The 16,593-nt window shown below is 34.6% G+C and overlaps 1 protein-coding gene across 48 annotated transcripts in view; it reads left to right on the top strand.

Moving 5' to 3' along the window:
* The window catches only part of CAP (Cbl-associated protein), a 97,839-nt gene that overhangs the window by 46,726 nt on the left and 34,520 nt on the right, over positions 1–16,593 (top strand). For 2 of the 48 annotated variants that reach the window (XM_073957237.1, XM_073957236.1), the window contains exons 1-3: positions 5,760–5,910; positions 6,226–6,288; positions 15,015–15,401. The exons of 38 other annotated variants lie outside the window; for them this stretch is intronic. In XM_073957237.1, the coding sequence (XP_073813338.1) occupies positions 5,901–5,910; positions 6,226–6,288; positions 15,015–15,401 (460 nt within the window). In that variant the 5' untranslated portion in view covers positions 5,760–5,900. Of the gene's footprint in view, positions 1–5,732; positions 5,911–6,225; positions 6,289–12,693; positions 12,936–15,014; positions 15,402–16,593 lie in introns of those variants that run through there. 8 more of the 48 variants (XM_073957252.1, XM_073957228.1, XM_073957229.1 and 5 more) reach the window with 7 other exon arrangements.

Below are 16,593 nucleotides of genomic sequence, written 5' to 3'. Positions count from 1 at the left end.
AGTGCACGAAAAGTTCTAAATGGTACTAAATTTAGTACAATTTGGATTTGGGTGAACGGATTGAGCTTGAATCCTGAAATTTGTAATGAGGGTCACTGATGGAGAGTAACAAAGAAAGGTTTTTAGAAATTCGAGCTATAAGTGCACGAAAAGTACTAAATGATACTAAATTTAGTACAATTTGGATTTTGGTGAAGGGATAGATCTGGAATCCTGAAATTTCGAATGAGAATCACTGTTGAAGAGTAAAAATGAAAGGTTTTTGGAATTCGAACTAAACTTATACGAAAAGTACTAAATAGTACTAAATATAGTACAATTTAGATATGGGTTAACGAATAGGGCCGGAATCCTGAAATTTGTAATGGGGGTCACTGATTAAGAGTAAGAAAGATGTACCAAAGGTCGAAAAGTCCTAAATGGTAGTGAGTTTAGTATGATTTGGATTTGAAGAGCTGGAATCCTGAAATTTGGAATTAAGATTACTGTTAGAATATAGAATTGCGATATGGAGGTAGCTTTGGAAAACCATACTAATGTGCACGAAGTAGTACTAAATGGTACGAAATTCGCTATAATTTGTATTTGCGTGAACTGTTCGAGTGAGGATTGAGGTAGTTTTGGAAATTCATACTTATGGAAAAGTGGTAAATGGAACTACATTGGCTATAAATTGGGGTTAGGTGAACGGATAGAGCTGAGATATGAAAGTACATTTTGGAAAATCTTGTACGAAAAGTGCTAAATGGTTCAAAATTTGGTACCTTTTGGTATTTTCTATATGGTAGAGAATTTTGTACAATTTGTGACTTTGTAAAGGGTAGAACTGGAATTTTGAAATTCGGTACTAGATTAGCAATTGGTGTTTAGAGTGGAGGTAGGGAGGAGGTTTTGAAAATTCGTGCTTATTTATACAAAAAGTACTAAATAGTACTATAATGGGTTTCAGGAGAACAGATAAATCTGGAAAAGTGAATTGGGGTTAGGATATATGTTGAATATAAGGAAGTAATCTTTTAAAATACACTAAGTCGAGAGGTACCGTTATATGGGGATATACGAAAACGTGGATTTTTGTGGTCATTTTAGATTTTTATGGCCATTTTGAATGCCGAAAATTTAACGGACCTATTCGGGTCCTGGGCGAAACCGCTAAAGCTAGAACCTTGCATTGTAAATGTGCGTGATTGTTGTTGTGAAGGCGTGAGATAAAGTTTAGTGTTTGGAAATTCGTACTGGAAGGGAATGCTGTGTTAGTGAAGGGTTAAAACAGGAGTCAAATCTGAAATTTACAATATCATACGTAGTTTTGGAAATTCGAAATAAAAAATATGGTAGTTGTGTAGGGATGTGATACTTCAGATTTTTTTGTAAATTCTGACTACAATCGAAAAAAATATTGGTAATAAAAATAGGTCTTAGTACAACAGAATCTCCAGTATTCACCATTCCCGTATTAAATATTGTTTATATATATTTTGTTCCCTTTCCGCATACGAAGTAGCGGGCATTTGCTAGTATTTTATATTTCTGTCACGTTCAAAAACCACTATCAAAACATACAAAAAAGAAAGAAACATGTGACGCTGAAACCACCCTTTAGTTTTTTTTTCTCAACTTTTTTCTAAAAAAGTTTTTCATCTAGCAGAGCTTAGAAAAAGAAGTTCGAAAAAATCTTTCGATATGTATTGTCAAATCAAAATGACTAAACCTAAATGCACACGGTGCGGCTGAACTAACTTTAAATGAAAGGAGCTCACATCTGGAAAGTTTTTGCCGATTCTGAAACTACAATGTTCATTGACGGGAAAAATCGAAAAACAAAAAAAATCGCCTGAGGGTTTTTTAAATGAATCGCGGTCAAATGTCACATTTTTAGTTTTTTTTTGGGGGTTTTCAGGATTGTGCATGGAAACCGCAAGTCCTATCGAAATGAGATAAGACCAAATTTTGTAGCTGTAGAAATTCTCTACAAAATTGAACTTTGTGACCTTTTCTCATGTTTTACCATTTTTGAGATATAGAAGTTCAAATTGGGACAATGAACTGACTGCCATGCACGGTGCACCAACTATCTTTAAATTAAAAGTGCATACACCTGAAAAGTTTTTGCGGATTCTAAAACTACAAATTAAAAAAACGCCGAATGGATTTTTGAATAAATCGCGATCAAATGTCACATTTTTAGTTTTTTTTAGGTTTTTCAGGGATTTGCTTGGAAACCGCAAGCCCTATCGAAATGGGACTAAGGAAAATGTTGTAGCAGTGAAAATTCTTTACAACATTTTTTTAGTCCCATTTCGATAGGGCTTGGAGTTTGCAAACAAAATCCTGAAAACCTTAAAAATCCCTCCGGCGATTTTTTTGATTTTTCTCATCTATAAACATTGTAGTTACAAAATCCGCAAAAATACCCAGGTACAAGCTCCTTTCATTTAAAGTTACTTCAGGCGCACTGTGTGCAAGAAGTGTGATTGTTTATGTGACAAAAAAGGCCCCATGAAATAACACCCCAAATCGAAAATGAAAATATGCCCCAAACAAGTATATAGAAAACAACAACAAAATTACCGGGGCCTATTTTCATCTTTTTGGGACTTTTATTCATTTTGCAATTGAGGTCAAATTGTCATTGGGGTGTAAATATCATTGGGGTAATTTCAACACACTCCACATTTTTTATTTTGCTGTTTGCTGGATTTGAACATGAGAACTTATGATTTGTAGCCAAACACACTACACACTGTGCCACGCGTACGAACATTAAGGGTTCTTTAACCGCTTACACGTGCACCACCAACACTTCGTAATTATGCAAACAAAAAAAGTTTGCAGACCATTGCAATTTCATAAAATTACTCTAGTATGGAACTCGGTTTAAGAACCCCTAGTTTCATGCGCGAATACAAAGCAACTGACAATACGGAAGTCAGCCTAGTTTGGCCTTGTAAAACGTTTAATAAATAACCTATTATTTTTCGGCTTACTGGTAATGCAGAAAGTAGCTTGTTTACATAAATAACTTTGTAATGGGTTATTCGGTCCATGTGGCTTCTACATTTTAGCTGGATACTATTGGAATATCTTTAAAACCCTTTTTTGAAATTACACCCCAAATTTATTGTTTCATTTACACACCAAATTTTATTAAATAAATATTTTGAGGCGAAAATTCATAATTTGGGGCATATTAGTATTTTGAAAATACACCCCAAATTCAAAAATGCATTTCGGCCCATTGCTATTTTGGGCACAAATTGAAAAATTGTTCGTGTCCAATAACCTAATTTGGGGGATGATTTCGTATTGGGAGCATTTTTCAAAATGAAAAAATGAAGGTTAATTTTGGTTCGGGGTATTACATGGAGCCTTACTAAAAAAATTGTTTTAAAAATTTAATTTTTTTAATTTATAGTCTATTATTTTTTATTGCATTTGTTAATAAGTAGAAAAATATAAAAAGCACTCAAAAGATATAAAAATAAGATAGAGAATATAATATTTTAGTAAAACAACTAAAAAGACACGAATTTCGATTTTTCTTGTGCTTTTCTTTTCTTCACAAGAGAAATTGTTTCGAGAAAAATTTTTACTTTGGACATTTTTTGTTTAACAACATAATTTTATGTAGTTTGTATAAAATTCCCATTTGCTTTTTTTTAAATAATTTCGATGTAAAATATAAACAATAAGTGTTGATAAAGACAACATATGGGTAGGTTACGAATCGCAAACATAACAAAGAAATAAAAACAAAAAAGGTACATAACAGAAACATCAAGAAAGGTCAGACAGAGTTAAACCTGCCGTAGAAACGAAATTCCACCTAATATGTTTTTCGCCACTATCGGAAAAACTATCGTCAATTCATTCAATTATAATATTATTACCGATATTCGAAATCGAAGGTTTTCCCGCCACAAACTGAACGAGGAATGAATCGTTTTCAATGCATTCTCGAACAAAATATCCGCAAAATTATCGAGAAACATTCAAAAACGTTATAATTTTCAATAGCAATGGTATGATGGGTTTTTATCCTTACAATCCCCTATAGGTTGCAAGGGAAATAGGAATATCGGAACGACATTTATGAATACACAACTTTACTGGTATTTATTACTTTTTGATTTAATTCCTAATTATATTGTTGCCATCTTCCAAAAATTTCACGGGAAGTCATTTTTGCTGTTTTCTAACAGCTTATTTCGAAAGTGTTCTGCTCTTAAGCTTGGAGTTTTACAGTGTCAGTGGCATCATCCTGCAGAATGGAATTCTACTGCTACCTATTTATTGCGAGCTTCTATATATTTGTATCACCATAGTTCCTCAGTGTCCTCCTATATACTATCTGCAAATGCAGATGGGAACTTACAACCTCTTCCAAAGAGATCGTTTCGTTACAATTGACGTCGCAAGGTAAGACCAAAAAAAATGCTGTGTTCACCCACATCCCCGAGTTCTTTATACAAATAAGTTCTCTTCTTTCATACGTTAATTTACCCTTCCGTTCTCATTCTCTTAAGCTTAATATATAGGTCTTGAGTACAAATATTTGAATGCCGCCCTGTATACAAAATGCTGGCACACATAAACCAAACACCAACATTAACATGAAACTCTTCGTGAAAATCATTTGGGGCAGTGGGTAAAATAAAAAAAAAAAAAAAACAATATACAACGAATGAGTGGGTGGCTGGGTGGTTGGTTGGTTGGTTAATGAACAAATAAAAAGATAGAGAATGAATGGCAGACTAAATATATAATTGGATGAGTGTTATTCTCTTGTCGCTTGTTTATCTTCGAGATCTCACAAAGAACAAATCGATCCACATTGAGAAGCAACGAATTTTACTGTTGCCCCATAAATGAGCTTTAGCGAATATTTTCGCGGACAGGGATGAGATAATAACGTACACCAAATAGTTTTCACAGTCAGCATATAACGAACACTATTACGTATTTTATACAAAATAGTCACCTTGTAAAAAACATTCTTAAGCAACATTTGTTTTTTTATTGAGAATGAGTGGAAATGAAAAAGGACCGCAATGCAACCAAACGTTCTAATTGAGTTTCCAAAGCTTTTGCAGAGAAATTATTCATTTCGAGTCGGATTTCTAATTACCAAGTATTAGCTCGGTGTGTTTAGCCGGACGTAATTCTGACTTTTCGACTTTTTATCATTGTTAGTTATTTCTTAGTCGATAAATTTCATTCGGCAAAAACTAGCAAGTCAACAGACACACATATTTGCTCTGTTCCGGAACATGCAAGAATCTACAAATTTCACTATTTTTTCGTAGTAAACATTTGTAGATTCTTGCATGTTCTGGAACAGACATATTATGTTTCTCCAAAACAGTCCTGCTCAGATATCCTTTTTTCTTTGAGCAGGGTCGTTCCAAAGTAATAATCCATTCAATGAAGTATCTTTCTTCCAGCTTTTTTTATGATTTCATTATTCCATCACTGATGTGAGTTTAGTTTATCTTCATTGTTTACACAAGATTTTATTTCCTCGGTTCTCTTGATTTCGCTTATTTAAATTTTCTGTTATTTGAATTTATTGTTATCTCTGTAAGGAGATTATGGTTCTGAACGTTTTGAAGAGAAAACTTTTCATGGCAGTGTAGTTTTTGCTCTTTGCTAATGCGAACATTGAGAGACGGTCCTATACACAATTGGGGTGGTGGTGATGCTGATGATGATCATGACGATGACGATGATTATAGCAGTGGTTGGTGGTGGAATAACATAATTTTCTTGAACAGTTTGAAAACAAAAGTACGCGGACCAACAAGTTGAGTCTCGGACGTAAAGACGTACAGGTTTATTTATTCTGCGGTGTGTCGTATTCTTTTCTGATCGTATATTTGTAGTACTTGGTGTAACGAAATATGGGACAGGGTTAGTTGAGAGCCATATAAACAGTCATAGGCCGTACATTAATGCATAAAATAAGAACAATAAGTGCACATAAACAACGAACGAATATGAACGAACATAATTTTGTATTTAACATTTGGACACTGAACAAATATGAATGGATGGATCCCAAAAAGAACACCTAATTAGTGAATATAAAAAAAAACGAAAAGAGAAATTGCACACAACAAATACATTTGTACATATGTACATATGTATTTAATAATTTCAAAAATTATGTTATTTGAATTGGCAAATTGAATTCCCCATTATATTTGTCTTTGACCATTCTTACAGAAAAAGCCCAATCACCCAGCATGTTTACGCCCAAATTCAAGGCGAAGGCTCCCACCGGATCAGGTAAATAAAAAATTCGATTTCTCATCTATGTGACCATTTATCTCCTCAAGAAAACAACCACATCATTTGTCTGTCTGCGTTGTGTTTTGGTGTTTGGAATAGCATTTTCATTTTTTCCCTATTTGTCTTCTTTTGTGATTGTGGTCTTCAAAAACTTGTCCCATTTGTGTCCCATAAACATACATTTTCAATGTCATTGACAGTTGTACGAGTAGTAATATTTCTTTGTCGGAATAAAAACAAACAACTTTCCACGCAATAATTTGAAATATTCTTTCGGAATTGAATCTTGAAATTGTTGGAATGATTTCGGTGACAAATTTGTTTACATTTTTACGTACATATGTATGTATGTATGTGTTTTACTTCGTAGTTTAGAAATTCTCTTTCAAAATTTGTGTTTGTCCGTTTAAATTAAAAATTAGCTCATTATACTACGCATACTTCGCGCCCCTTACCCCGACTATCGACTCAATTTGTTACACCTCATTTGTCGGTGCAAAGAAAACACAATTTGGCTGTGCCATTTTTTTTTTCTTATTTGTCCATAATTCACTTCGTTTTAATATTTTCTTGTGGGAAGTGGCAGGAGGGGGAGGTTGGGGTAAACGTATTTTGTTGGCCTCTATTTTTAGTTTTTAATCGTTTTTTGTTGTTCTTTCCAAATGTTTTCTGAAAATCTACATTTTGCTTTCTCTATGAAAATCTACATCTACACACCCTCCCTTGTTCATTCACTCCATAACCAAATTTCAATTTTGTTTATTGTCTTAAAATGTATTCAATATTTCGCTTCTGTTGTTGTTGCTATTTATTTTTAAACAACAACAAAAAACAATACTTTAGATAATATAGTTGGCTTTATGTTCTTCTTTCTGTAAATAATCTCCAGAATACTTTTCCTTTCGATAATTATGATGTTTAGAACTTTTTTTAACTGATACCGATAGATTTTTTTTTGCTTTGTTGGTAATGGAAACATCAAAAAGCTACGGATTCACGAAATGAAATAAATATATGTATTTTCTGTGTTCATACGGATGCAAATCATCGGAGGTGTTGTCGTCATCTTCATGGAACTACATAAATCTGAGGTGCTATAAAAACTGTCCGAATGATTAGATCATTCATAAGACAGATAAACAGGCATCGTCACTTTTTATGACAGTTCGTGGGGTGTGTGAACATAAAAAATACGAAGAAAGAAAGGAACGATGAAATCACAACTTTCATCACCTTGGTTCCAGTTTGATTTTGTACTGGAGCAGCCGGTGTTGCATGATATGTGGCACATTGTTTATATATTAGTTGGAAAGTATGCTAAATTGTAGCATGATGATCAAACATTCCACGGGGTTTCTATCCGCTGATACGTGAAATTACAGATAATTTGTTCAGAAATAAACCTTAAGGTATTGTCCAAATTCTGGACTTTATTCAACACAGGGAAACTTCGAACTTCTAAAATTTCAATAACAGGATTTTTTTTGTTTACCAACACTGAGTCGCGAAACCATTGTGGTGTGACTTTACAACCATTGTGGTGTGACTGTTAATCGTTTGAAATCCAAAAAAAATTGGAAATACAATACAAAAAAAAAATGATCTTCGCCCAAACAGGCAAAATTTCAAAAAAATAAAAACAGGGTGAGCCCGGCTGGGATTTGACCCGCGTCCTTGAAAACATATGAAAAATGTTGTCACGGCGTGTTAGCGTTCAAAGCCAAACTCATAACTTCAAAGGCAGCGCAAAAAAGCGTTTGTCATGAAGAAATACAATTCTACGGCCAAATATCCGTGAAACGTAAAAAAAACACATTTGCATTTGAAAAACCAAAAGTTCTAGGACAGAGAAGCCATCCCACAGTCGATACGTCTGAAGACCTACTCAACTAATAGCGAAACCAGGTCACGTAATTTGGTGACTGTGTGGGTTCGAGTCCTTGGCTTTCCTTTTTCACTTCCAAAGAATTTTCGATCATCAAGCTTAACTCTAAACGAGAAAATTAATAAAAATCATTAAAAAATTATCTTCGCCCAAACAGGCAAAATGTCAAAGAAATACAATCATTCATACACTTAGTACTATACGAGTACAAATATCAAATCATTGATGGAAGTTAAAACAAAATCTTAGCTCTCCATGATTCCGGCTTCAGCCGATTCGTCTGAGCATTAATTGGGCTATGACAAAAATATAAATACTACAAAGTTTTAAAGACAATCGCCAATAGTTTTGTGTATGAAAGGAAGTATCGCGATATTTTCAGAAAAGAATTTTTGTTTTTCCTATAATGAATAGATTAAAAAATCTACTAAAACCCAATAGTGTGTTTTAAAAACCCGAAACGCACGAAATAAAAACCCAGACTCTACGAATGAGTTCAGTGAATGTTTGTTGTCGCCTTTTCGCTAGAATTGTTAGTTTGTTGTAAACACACCTTGTCCACACCTAAAGTTACAAGCGACGAATACTCGTTCGTCCATCAAATAAGCCATTCATCCAATCAATCCACATTGGGATGGAGGGAATTGCCAATCGATGTCTTGTTTTCCACTGAATAAAGAATCAAAGCAACACTCGGTCGAATTAATTTGCTTAGTAGCATAGAACTACTGCTGCTTCTGTGGTTGGAAAGAGGTACACAGCGTGAAAAGGAAACTTTTCGACTGATTTGATTTTATACATCGTATGTGCTATTTTGTTGCGATTGGCGTCATACACTCGAATAGAGGAAACAGTAGAAATAACATGTCATCATTCCCTTTGTAACTTCTCAGGAATATTTTTTAATTCAGTGGAGTATAAGTTTATATAATGTGTAATCTCGATAATGCGGATAACGCAGAAATACGGACGCTAACTTTTTACTTCATTATTTCATGATTATAATATCATTGGCTCATTATCACGGAGCCATCGTGGGGCAATGGTAAGCTCGTCCGCCTTGCACTCTGTATGCCCGGGTTCGACTCCCAGGCAATTATAGGTCTCACACATTGATATGAGAAAAGTGCTCCATGTGGGATGTGTATGCATTTCACTTAAGTGTTCGGTTTTAGCAATTACAATTAATGAAGTATTATTATACGCCTACCACGAGTGACTTAATAACAGAAAATGATTTTTTGTTCTCATTCGGTAATGTGGTGTCCAGATTATCGAGATTATGCCGTATTTTTATATTATTTCATCTACTACTTTTGTCAGTTCTGAGTTGTCGACAGTATGTAGTTGTTTTTGCGAAAACTATCAATGAAAGTTAAAAACAAGTAAGAACGGCATTAAGTTGGGCCGGGCCGAACTTGTTATACGTGGACATATACTAATTATTCTTTTCAGGTATACTTTATAACCCCCTTGAAGACTAAATAACAAAGTCCACACACAACCTTTAAAATTCCGAAAATCGGGAGCTACCGTTCTATGAGGGCTACATAAAGGCGTGGACATATACCGACAAAATTCATATGGAAAGTTTTATACCACAAATGAAGACTAAACACCAAATTTTAGTCAATTTGGTGGAATATTGAGACAACAACTTTCAAAATACCGAAAATCGGGAGGTACCGTTCAATGGGGGCTATATGAAGGCGTGGACCTATACCGACAAAATTAGAGGGGAAAAGTTGAATACCCCGAACGAACACTAAATACCAAATTTCAGCCACTTCTATGGATAATTGTGGCCATAACGTTCAAAACTCCGAAATTCGGGAGGTACCGTTCTATGGGGGGTATATAAAGGGGTGGACCTATACCCACAAATTTCATATGGGAAGTTTTATGCCCTAAATGATGACTTAGCACCAAATTACAGCCATTTCGGCGTAATATTGAGTCCACAACCTTCAAAATACCAAAAATCGGGAGGTACCGTTCTATGGGGGCTATATGAAGGCGTGGACCTATATATATTTTATACCCCCAGCAAAGACTAAGTACCAAACTTTAGCCACTTCGGAGGAATATTGAGGCCACAACCTTCAAAATACCGAAAATCGGAAGGTACCGTTCTATGGGGGCTATATGAAGGCTTGGGCCTATACCGACAAAATTCTAAGGGAAAGTTTTATACCTCCAGCGAAGACTAAATACCAAATTTCACCTATTTCGGAGGAATATTAAGGCCACAACCTTCAAAATACCGAAAATTGGGAGGTACCGTTCTATGGGGTCTATATGAAGGCTTTGACCTATACCGACAAAACTATGGGGAAAGTTGTATACCCCCAACGAAGACTAAGTACCAAATTTCAGTCACTTTGGTGTGATAATGAAGCTAAAACCTTAAAAATACCGAAAATCAGGTGGTGCCGTTATATGGGGGCTATATCAAAACGTGGACCGATATAGCCCATTTGCAATACCAATCATCCTAGGAGTAATAGAAACTTCTATACCAAACGGAAAGACAAATTTAATTATACCCTCCATATTATGGTGGAGGGTATAAAAAATGAAGATGATTGAATATTATTATGAAATCTAGTCAGGAAGAGATGAAGTGAATATCTTGATATAGTCCCTAGGAAAGCAATACTTAGGCGAATATAGTCTCCTTTTACATCCACATTCAAGAGGATGGTCGAAGAAAAAAAACGCACGAAAACTATCTGTCCTAGGCAGGCGCGATTTGAATTTTTTTTGGACAGTTTCACAGTTTTTAGCCTATACGTACTCAGGACAGTTTGTCATACGACCTTGTGTTGTGCAGTTTACAGCGACTTAAAATCACTTTGCAAAAATAAAATGGAATTTACTTTTCACAACTTTCGACGTGGATAAACACGGCAAGGGTGCATTGATCAAATTAAATCTTTGTATCTCGGTAAAGGGCCATCATAGTACTATGAAAAACAGGTTTAATGAATTCAATCGCGGCCGACAATAGCTAAAAAACGAGGGTCGTGAGAAGACGAATAAAAGGTTGACTGCCACCGTGGTATAATGATTAACCCTGCACACAACAGGACACGCATGTGAAACTTCTCTAAAAGTGGTGTCGTTCTATGTAGATACCATATCAATGCAGCAACAATCTTCGATAAAAGGACGATTCTCTGCCTATTCGTGGAAAATATATATTGATTTATTAAATATATATTTTTTATATAATATATATTTTTATATAACCTCCGTTTTCTCGTAAAGGAAAAAAGCTAGAACATTCAAACCGTTAAATGTACCCCTTACACATAGCATAAAGCAAAATAATCCCAGCTGTGTACAGAGGCTACCATTAAGGGAAGAACAATCGCACCATTTGAGTTTGAAATTACATTTTGCAAAATGTCCCAAATATATTTTCATTCCATTTAAAACCACAGTTCTATCCATTTTGCACTTGTTGTTTGAGGGGTTTGTTTTACAAAAAAAAATTAATAAATAATATTACAAAATTCTAGAAAAAATCTAGTTTTCAAGGCATTCCTTTAATTATAATAATAATACAAATAATATAATAATAAAATAAATAATAATAAATATAATATAAAATAATAATTTTATCAGCTGCCTTTATTTGGAGGGTAGCAAATATTCCATATTTTTGTTCATTGGTTTTAAATTCGTTTATAAAAATTGGACAAACCATTTTCCGCTAATGCTATAATTTATGAATGCTAATTTGCGGTCATAATTTATCCACCCTATCCGCATTTCTTTGCACCCAATGTACCCTTTAAGCGGTTTCTTAAGAAGTTTTAAATGTTCATTATTATACGAGGTGTATGCGTTCTCTTTCCAACACAGGTATTTTCTCGAGTGTATGACAATGTTTGGGTACAAAACCGCGCTTTCTAAAGACCGGAAGTTAATATAATTATTCAATTTAGGTTGCATTGTCATATCTCGAAACGAACCTACAAATGAACAAAAACAAACAACATCACCAGCAACAACAACAACAAAAATGAACTCCAAACAGGGTGAAACGAGCAACGACAACATCAGTCATCATTTTGTCCCAATCGAAACTTCAACTTTTGTTCTAATCAATCGAATCGGTTCAAATCAATTCAATTCAAAATCGAATTGAAATTCCAAACAATTGAATTCCAATGAATGATCCTCTTTTACATTGATGAATGCGTTTTGAGGAACTGTCAAATAATGTTTAAAAGACAGACATACCTACATACATAGTTTAATGAGTTCCTCATCACACACACACACGCTCATATACAATTGGGGGTGGAAGTTGGATACCTTTGCGAGCATATTGTTTGGTTTAAACGATTTTTTCATTTTCGATTTGCTGTGCAGTTCACATAAGAATGAAATATTCAAAGCGATTGGGTGTGCTGGTCGTTCTGTTGTTGTTGTTGTTTTTGAGAACAAGCCCGTTTTAATCTTTTGTCGATGATTGTTATTGGCATTGTTATGGGCCCCATTAGGGGCTTACTGACTGACTGCTTGTATGGCTGGCTGGTCGGCTACTTGATTGTGTGTGCTGGGCAAGAATAGCAAAGCACGAAACCGCTGCCATGCGTAAAGTATTTGTGGCATGCTCGAAAGTTTAGTTGTTACTCAACACTTACGGAGTCAGCAGCTCCGATACGGTACTCAGTGAAAACTCGAACTTTTTTCTGGCAAAGAAAGAAACGGTGCCATTTGGAAAAGGATACAAAGTATAAACAAAGTGAGCTAAATAGCCAATAGAGGAAGTGCACCAAGTAGAAGTTGGCAAACAAAAAGCACACAAAACAAGGGTACCCCTAGGGAAGTGACGCTATTAAATCCCACTACACAAACTATGCACAGTCTAATCAAAATTTTGTTTATGAACGAGTTAATGGTAATAGTGTTGTGTTTTTCGAATCTCCTCTACCGTGTGTTGTCACTTTTTTATTTTGATATTATTTAAAATATCGCACTGTAGTTGTTGTTGTTGAGTTTTGCTGATTATTATATTATACAATAAATTCGTTATACCTGTACGATTACTTTCAATGGCATCGTCGATAATGGAATAATTTTTAAAAATAAAAAACAAGTTCGAAAAGAGCTGTGAAGCTGTGCGATTTGCGAGTTTGTTTTGTTTCGAAAAAAACTCTTATGATTATCGATCGATCCGATCGAACAACAAATCAGTTCAGTTTTGTTTTATTTTTTTATGAATTGGTCAGTGAGTGAGTGCATAAATAAAAATAATAATTAAAACAATAAAATTACAATACTTAGTAAACATGAAAGAACTGATATACAATTAAAATGAATATTTTATCTTATGACGACAGTAGTGTTCCTAAACTATTTCCCGCAAACATACCAACGTTTAAATAATAAAAGAAAGAAAGTATCTTTAATGTGCGCCGAGAATTTTCAATTTCATGTAATGTGGAAGAAAACAAGATCATTGAGTGAATTCGCTTGCAAAGGAGCAAAGATGCACCTTTTTGTAATATATGCATGTAGTACGTAGGATCACAACTGAAGTCACATTTAAGACATGCCAAAGTTTTAGGATCTAGAAAAATTGTACACACGTTCTACAATTTTTTTTTAACAAGTTGCGTTTGTTTGTTTTTCCATTTACCGAGTACTAAACTAGTTAAAAATGTCAGTTACCCCAAATCATAGTCAGTATTCATAATGCATTAATAAAAGAGGTTAATCATGCCTTTTCTATATATCGGAGCCAATTTCTATAACAATAAAGGAATATAATAAATCATAGTATTACGACCGTGGTGAAATGGTATGTACAGCCGCCTTGCATGGTGAATGTCTGAGATCGATTCCCAAGCCAGACAACATCATATTTTCAACGGTGGCAAAAATACCCCTCAGTGTAATGTTGGCTACATTTCCTGAGTATTTTTGTCATGAAAAACTTCTGTACAAGTGGTACCTTAAGGCACCCGTTCGGACTCGGCGATAAAAAGTAGGTTCCATATCATTGAACTTATGAGTCGGGTGCACTCAATGACATGAGAGAAGTCTTACTTGCCCTTTCTAGGATGTTTGTGGAACAATTATATAACTACTTATACTAAGATTTTCAAATTGTAAATAGAAAAAAATGTAATTGTTTATATCAAAATTCGGCGTAAAATTTATTGAAAAATAACCACTTCCGTTGACCATGATTGCTTTTGTATATTATTCAAAAATACTACAAATGTTGATACATACATATTTTTCATTCAGATTTTTTGTTACTTAATTTTCAAAAGAAAGAAAAGGATTAAAACCACCACTTCCCTCTGCCACGAAATGTGCACAAACGTAAATCAACATCGGAACATTTCAATTTAAAAAGACCTTTGCTAGCCAACTAAAAAAAGAAAAGAAATGAAAACAAACGTATCATGACTCATACGCCACCAGCGCCACTGTCATCGTCATGCTGATCATCATTTGGTGTGTGTTTTGTTTTTTTTTTCTAATTTGTATTTTATTTTTGCCTTTTTTGTTTTGTCTGGTATTTTAAATGTTGAGTTTGTTGAATGGATGCCAAAAAAGCAATACTCTTTGCTGGCATTTGATGTGCGAGAATCGACGTTGTTGATTCTTTTTCTTCAGTTTGTCACCTTTCCGTTAAATTATTACAGCTGTAATAGGTTTCTGGGATACATGTTTATGAATGGGACACTGTTGTCGAGGGATTTTATGTTGTTGTTGTGGTTGTTCATATTCATCCATTACTTTGATGTTCCTCTTCTCCAAAGCAAAAAAATAAACACAAACCATCATCCTCCAACATTTTCTGATTTAGGCATTTGGTCTCCCAAAAATCAAACTCCATCATCTTCAATATCAAATCTAAGTGAAATTAAATCAACGCCACCACCTCCACCACTGCCAGCATCCAACGCTACATCCTCTGTGATTTGGACGCCACAACAATCGCCCCAATTGGGCCGTAAAGAATATCGACCGATACGTTTTGAATCACCAACGCCGCGCAGGCGAGTGCAATCAACATCATCGGAATCCCCGCTGCCACCGTGGAATAATAGCAACAACAATATTTCAGATTTTCAAACTCAACACAGTTGTACAAATCTAAGTACGCCAACATCGACCCAAGCATCTGAACCAGATTCAACGGAATTTATTCCACTGGGTGGCCGTTCAACAAGTGTTTCGGATAAAATCAGAAGTAAATGTCATTTTCCATTCATTTGTATTTTTCAGCTGGATCAAGGTCATCAGGGTGCAACAGATGTATGGCACCACAGAGCTACTGACTACCAACAGTTTAAATTTTTTCTTTCGAATGTCCCAATATATTAAAGCAACATACACAATTTATGTATGAATATGTTTCGTTTTTCGAATATTACACACTGTGCTCTTGAACCAACTTTAAATTGAAGATGCTTACACCTGGGAAGTTTTTGCGGATTCTGAAACTACAATGTTCATAGATGAGAAAAGTCAAAAAAAAGAATCGACGGAGCGTCGGAAAAAATTCTGTAGTTTTGAAAATTCCCTACAAGATTGACGTTTATGATATATTCGTAGGTTTTACCATTTTTGAGATACCGAAGTTCAAATTGGGACAATGCACTGTCTGTATCGCCTCCTTATAAAACAATGTCATGACTGCAATTTCCCAACTTAAATTTATAACTTAATTTTAAAAATTACAAATGCCAATCTTTTCACAGATATATGATTTTATCTAGTCCCATTTCGATAAGACCTACCGTTTTCAAGCAAATCGTGAAAACCTAACAAAAAACAACCTAAAAATGTGACCTGAACTTCTCAAACTATCTCAAAAATGGTAACGCCTAGGAACAAATCATAACGGTCATTCCTCTAGAGAATTTTCACAGCTACTACATTTTCTTTAGCTCCATTTCGTAAGGACTTGCGGTTTTCTAGCAAAATCGCAAAAACCTAAAATAAACCTAAAAATGTGAACTTCGACCGCGATTTGTTTAAAAATCTCATTAGCGATTTTTCTGTCTTTGGACTTTTCTCATCTATGAACATTTCTGTTTCAGGATCCGCAAGAACTTCCCAGGTGTAAACGGCTTTTATTTAATGTTAGTTAAGGAGGCAATACAGACAGTGCATTGTCTCAATTTGAACTTCTATATCTCAAAAATGATAAAACCTACGAAAATATCATAAAGGTCAATCTTGAAGAAAGTGTTCACATCTACAAGATTTTCGTTAGTCTTGCTTCAATAAAACTTGTGGTTTCCAAGCAAAATCGTTAAAAACCTAAGAAAACCCCTTAAAATGTGGACTTTGACTGTGATTTATTTAAAAAGCGCTCCGTTTTTTTTTTTTTTGCAAGCTTCTTTCACTTAAAGTTGGTTTAAGAGCACACACATTTT

Source organism: Musca autumnalis, unplaced genomic scaffold (assembly GCF_047663935.1).
Source record: "Musca autumnalis isolate F117 unplaced genomic scaffold, ASM4766393v1 scaffold_5, whole genome shotgun sequence".
NCBI classification, from domain to species: Eukaryota; Metazoa; Arthropoda; class Insecta; order Diptera; family Muscidae; genus Musca; species Musca autumnalis.
This window is presented reverse-complemented; position numbering and strand designations above follow the sequence as displayed.